The sequence below is a fragment of the Chinchilla lanigera genome, unplaced genomic scaffold (genome assembly GCF_000276665.1).
Source record: "Chinchilla lanigera isolate Chin_1 unplaced genomic scaffold, ChiLan1.0 scaffold00080, whole genome shotgun sequence".
Lineage (NCBI taxonomy): Eukaryota > Metazoa > Chordata > Mammalia > Rodentia > Chinchillidae > Chinchilla > Chinchilla lanigera.
Genome location: NW_004955481.1, coordinates 806,924 through 813,280, shown reverse-complemented (window position 1 = coordinate 813,280; position 6,357 = coordinate 806,924). Strand labels below are relative to the sequence as shown.

Here is a 6,357-nt window from a genome sequence, read left to right as displayed (position 1 = left end):
TGTGCTTGCCAGGCAGGCACTGTGCCGCTGAGCTAAATCCCTAGCCCGTTTTTTTTTTTGTGTGTGTGTGTGGTACTGGGAATCAAACTCAGGACCTTGCGCTTGCCAGGCAGGCATTTGTGCCGCTGAGCTACATCCCCAGCTTGCCAGGCTATTTTGAATGACTACTGTGTATACCATTACACACACATGGAATTTTAAAAAAACGGCGTTCAAACAAAGCAAAAGACAAAACTGTTTGTAATAGTTACAACTACACGAATCATAAAAGGGAAGAACTAATTAAAAGTAACACCAAAAATAAACTAGCACTTGCATCACAGGGCTGGGATCAATGCATTCTTCATTTTCTAATCTGTACATGTGACAACACTGTTTCAGAGATAGAAAATTGTAAGTAACAGAAATATTATCCAACACTTTCAAACACATTGTAGTCTACGTATTAAATGAAATTTGTTATGGGGCCAGGGGTATAGCTCAGTGGCATGGCGCCTACCTGGCAAGAGTGAGGTCCTGAGTTCGAATCCCAGTGCACTCCCCCCAAAAAGACATCTGTTATGAAATTTCACTTAACTCTTCTAACTACAAAAGATATTACCCCAAACTAATAAACAAGGAAAATGAAGTAGCTTACCTTTTCATAAAGGCACATAGACGGTCACAGTAGAACTGAATAGTCTTTCAGCTAGATAATTAACTAAGTGTTCAATTGTAAAATCTAAAATTTTTCTCTGCAACCATTCTTATAATACCCCAAGGGCCAGGACGTTACTCAGCAGCATGGCGCCTGCCTGGCAAGCGTGAGGCCCTGAGTTTGATTCCTGGTACCAAACAACAACCACCATACCCATTACTAAACAGGCACCTAGTTTAAAGCAGAAAGGGAGAGAAGGTAAGCTCTACTTGAAAACAATATCAAAGTACCTATAACACTTCCTTTCAACATGAGGGGCATTTAAATCTACTAAATTCCTAGAACAAGCAAGAGTTAAAATGACCCTATTTAATACTCATCATCATTAATTATACCAAATATGTATTCACTTAATTTTATAACTACCCTTTGAGGTGTGAGGTAGCTACTACCATGTCATTTTACCAATAAGAATTGAAAATTTCAAACCTAAATCAAAGAATCACATTCCAGAAGCCCAGGTTATTAAATCTGTTGCCCTAGTCCCAAAAATGTAATTTACCCAAATCAAAGGCCTATCCCACCAGCTGACAAGGGATGGGGAACAGAAAGGAAAATGCAAAAAAGAGAAAGAGTGGATGAAATCAACATCAAGCTGGTACTCTGTTTTTTGTTTTTTGGTTTTTTTTGGAGACAGGGTCTCGCTATGCAGTTCAGGCCGGCCTTGAGCTCACTTTGTTGTCCAGGCTGGCCTTGAACTAACAACGATCTTATACCTCAGCCTCCAGAGTGCTGGGGATTACAGGCATGAGCCACCACACCCGGCTCTAAACTGGTACTTTGTAAGCTACAGATTCTTTGGCTTCTGAAAAAGCCATAAATGATTTTATGCTCTTCCCAAAGAGCATCTGCTATAGACCTAATAACAAATAATAAATCAAGAGAAGTCTGACAAAGAAATCTAATAATTTACCCAGAAGGTCAGATGTGTGAGTCTCTGAAAAGAAAATGCTAGTAAGTTAGCTCAAGTCACAGGCATAAAGAAATTAAAGGGTGACAAGCACTTGTAAACCTTTATCAACAATAAAAGGTCTGTCTACTTCTTTAGAAGTTCAACTGTAGCCTGGACATTGGACTAGACCTCAAGACATCCAGGTTCTAGGTCCTTAACTGGTAAAAACAAGGAGGTTGGATCTTTACCTCCTAGCTGCAAAATTCAAGATACAAAACCAAACTGCAACTGCTGTGAGCATGATTTAGGCGAGGCATCTTCAAGGGGCGGACAGGCACCCTGAGTGCCATCCTGAGATCAGCCTAATATACTTAACTTACTTCACCCATTAATGTTGCAAAATTTGTTTAGTTTCTGTACTTCCTCAGGGACAGCAAGAAAAACATTGCAAAGGGACAAGAAACACATGCTAAGCTTTAGATACTTGTATGTATGTCTGTATGTATGCATTTATTTATTTAGTCTTTTTGAGACAGGGTCTCGCTATGCAGTTCAGGCTGGCCTTCAGCTCACTTTGTAGCCCAGGCTGGGCTCGAACTTGCAAGAATTCTCCTGCCTCAGCCTCCTGAGTGCTGGGATTGCAGGCGTGCGCCACCACGTCTGGCCTTAGTCTTTTACTTTAATTTTATTTGTTTGGTTTGAGACAGCATCTAGCTATATTCCAGGCTGGCCTTGATCTCACAGGGATCCTCCTGCTTTAGCCTCGTGTGTGCTGGGATTACAGGTGTGCACCACCACGCCCAGCTTAATTTCTTAGAGCTTGACAATATGCAGCCTTCATAGCATTCTAAAGTGTGAGTCACACAGTGGTATAAACATGTCAACTATGATGCCTACTATAAAAATATGAAGACATGAACCAGAATATGAACAAATATAAGTGGTCACAGTAAGGTATGAAACTGAGAGTAATACTTGTGAGCTATAATTATCCACAAAATATTGCCCCTATTCTCTTTCCAATAAAAATCACTTCCTTTCTTCCCTTCTTCCCTTATATTCCCTCTCAACCTGACTGAGTCTTAACAGAGCAGACAGCTGAGCTCTGTTTTTAAATAAATCATAACTGGGTAATACTTCCTCTAAATAATGCAGGTTCGAAATGGCCGACTATCCAGACACGGTGGGTTCTTGCAATTTATTCTTCCTAGCAAACTTCTGCCTTTTATTCAGTTTGGTGGCTGCCACAGAGCCAGGTGCAGACAAATTTGGAACATAATCAACTTCTGTCCTTCAGCATGATGTTCTTTTCTTTTTTTCCTTTTTCTTTCTCGCGGGGCGGGGGGATATGTGATCAAGCCCAGGGTCTTACACATGCTATGCAAATACTCTAGCACTGAACTACACCCCCAGCCCAGAATGGTATTTCTTTAAAGCTCATTTTTGTAGTTCAAATGAACTTTTGGAAATAAAAGAAATTTGCTATTTAAAAGCCTCCTAAAACCAACCTCAAGAATACTGCAGCCGAGGACAGCCAGCTACAGTTCCCATCTTACTGTTTGCCTCCAGTCCCCTCAAAGCCAACAGATAATGAAATGGCCACAGTCTGGTTACCTCTTTTCAGGGCTCTTTACTTTAGCTTAGATTTCCTCAGTACTCAGAATTTCTTAAGGGTCTTTATTCAACATACTGTAATGTATCTTTGGAGAATTAATTAAAGCAAGAATGCATCAACCTTTGGCTTCAGCAATGTATAGCTTTTCTGAGAGGCATGTCAGGAAAGAATCAAACTGCTTGGCCATAAACATTTAAATAAACTCATATTAACAAATCAAGATACTTTTAATTTGCAAATTGGTCTTTTACAAAAATAAGCAGTTTTTTTTAATAATCTTTCTTTTTAAACTTTATTTTATTTCAAAAATAAGCAGTTTTAAGTACCTATGATCTGTGGCCAGGCATGGTGGCACACGCCTGTATTCCCAGCACTCAGGAGGCTGAGGCAGGAGGACTGTTGCAATTTTGAGTTCAAGACCATCCTGGGCTACAATGTGAGCTCAAGGACAACCTGAACTACAGAGTGAGACCCTGTCTCAAAAAGACAATAACTAAAAAAAAAAAAAAAAAGACACTAACTAACTAAATACCTACAATCCAAAAGAAAAGGGGAAAAAAATTCTTTCCTATCCAACAACTCTACTCTGGTATGCAGAAGAACTGAAAATAGGGTTCTGAAGAAATATTTCTTTTGTTTTGATTTTTTTTTTTTTTTTTTGAGACAAGATCCAACTATGGCATTCAGGCTGGCACAAAATTCACTACGTAGCCCAGGCTGGCCTTGAACTCACTGTGATCCTCCTGTTTCAGCCTCCAGAGTGCTGGAATTAAAAGCATGCACCACCATAACTGGTGAATCTTGAAATATTATGCTAAGTAAAATAAACTTACTCATAAAAGGACAAACATTGTATGATCCCATATATATGCAGTACCTAGAGTAGTCAGGTTGTACACCAAAGTACATGTACTTAATACTACTGATCTATCACACTTAAAGAACTATTAAGATCAGGCTGGGGATAGGTTAGTATTAAGTGTGATTCCCAGCTCTGAAGGGAAAAAAAAAAAACCTTCCCAAAGCTAAATCAAAGGGCTGAAAGCTTTTTTTAGCTTTGAACTACCACATTATCCATCATGCCAACAACATGTGGCAGGGTGCAAAGTCCAGCAAGACAAGCAGCTCTTTTTGAATACTCAGTGCTGCTTAATGAAAGGTGTGTTGTCTGAACTAATTAGCGTTTTAAAAGGAATAGCTGTACCCCTGCTCTGGAACTGGTTAGTGATCTCGGTTTGCCCTCATTAAGTTCTTGACAGCTCAATGTCCTCACATCTGTCACTGTTTGGGAGAACGATTCCAAGAACATAAACTGCTTCAAGGACCAGGCAACAAATTAATTCTGGTTCATAGGACAGATTTGAACCCATCTGTTTTCTAATCAAAAGCCATATTTGAGTCAGTTTTGTTCCATCACAGGGCCAAACTAATGGGAGCAACATAATGATTTAGTATTTTCATCCTTTCTGTCTGTGTGGTATAAATGAATATGGGAAACACACATCAACGAAATGCCCAAGAACGTCCTCAGAAACTGCTCTTTCTAGAATGTAGGATCCACTAGCTTTTCAATCTTTGTCTCTTTATTCTTCGGACTTCACTGATTACTTTTTCTCTGAGTCATACAGTTTCTATAGGAATTACAGAGAGGGCAAATATTACTATGTTGTAGCAACCAACCTACCTTAATCTTTTTTTCAGCTGTAAACTGTCGTGGATGATCCTTTTAACAAACTCTAATTCACCTCCTTCTGCCATGATTTCTGTGATACCTCCTGTATTTACAGAACTAGGTGGAGGTCTTCGAGAATTTCTAGAGTTTACTCCCTGAAAAACAACAACAAAAACCCTGGAGAAAAATATTTCCACCTTAAGAACCAAGTCTTTGTAATCAGCTGTAAGAAAGAATGTTTAAATGTAGTTTTACTTTCCAATATTATGCTAGACTTAGGATTTAAAAATCACATAGTGGGACTGGGGGTTTAGCTCAGCGGCAAAGTGTCTGCCGAGCAAGCGCGACGTCATGAGTTTGACTCCCAGTACCGGGTGGGTGGGGGGAATCACACAGCCAGCCAAATACGGTGGCACATGCCTGTAATCCCAGTACTTAGGAGGCTGAGGCAGGAGGATTGTTGCGAGTTCCAGGCCAGCCTGAGCTACAAAGTGAGCTCATGGCCAATCTGAACTGCATCACGACACCGTGTCTCAAAAAGGCAAAAAAAAAAAAAAAAAAAGGATACCTAAAAATCACATTGCCATGCTATTTTAAACAACTGCATTCATGCAAATATTCCTTCCTAGAGATTTTATCTTCCAGCCTTGTGAACAAACATTAAAAAATTTCTGCCAGTCACTGTAGTATAAGCTTAATAGTTCTAGCATTCTGGGAGGCAGAGGCAGGAGGATCACGAGCTCAAGGCCAGCCTGGGCAATTTAGCAAAGTGTGAGACTCTGTCTTACAATTTTAAAAAGGGGTGAAAGACTGAGAACATAGCTTAGTAGCTAAGTACAAAGGCTATGGATTCAATCCTGAGTTCGCAAAATAAATATATAAGATAAAATAAAATTTAAAAATTCATCTGTTAATTTTTCTTCATGTTTTCTGCCTTAATACCATGCACAGAAAATCTACCCAAAGATTAAATATTTGCTTATGTTTTCCTCTAGTACTTTTATGGTTTTGTTTTTTATATTTCAATACATGAACTCAAAATGCACCAAAACCCAGGCATGGTGGTGTACAATTCCAGCACTTGGGAGGCTGAGGCAGGAGGATCTTTGAGAGTTCGAGACCAGCCTGGGCTACAAAGTGAGCTCAAGGCCAGCCTGAACTGCATAACAAGACCCTGTCTCAAAAAAATGCAAGATAAAAAGAAAAAAAAGAAAGGCACCAAAGACCTAAATGTAAAAGTTAGAAATTATAAACCAGGCATGGTGGCAGTGGCATATACTTATGATCCTAGCACTCTAGAAGGCTGAGGCAAGAGGAACACAAATTCAAACTTAGCCCAAGGAACTTAGCAAGATGGTCTAAAAAAAAAAAAAAAAAAAAAAAAAAGGATACAGCTTAGTAAAAAGGCTCTGGGCTCAATCCCCAATACAAATGGGGTGGGGGCACCTTAAACTCTAAGAACACAACATAGAAGTAAATCT

At 39.5% G+C, this 6,357-nt stretch overlaps 1 protein-coding gene across 2 annotated transcripts in view; it reads right to left on the bottom strand.

Moving 5' to 3' along the window:
• Positions 1-6,357, bottom strand: part of Mettl16 (methyltransferase like 16) — a 74,270-nt gene that overhangs the window by 23,019 nt on the left and 44,894 nt on the right. For both annotated transcript variants that reach the window (XM_005402584.1, XM_005402583.2), the window contains exon 6: positions 4,889-5,031. In XM_005402584.1, coding sequence (XP_005402641.1) covers positions 4,889-5,031 — 143 coding nt within the window. The remainder of the gene's footprint in view (positions 1-4,888; positions 5,032-6,357) is intronic.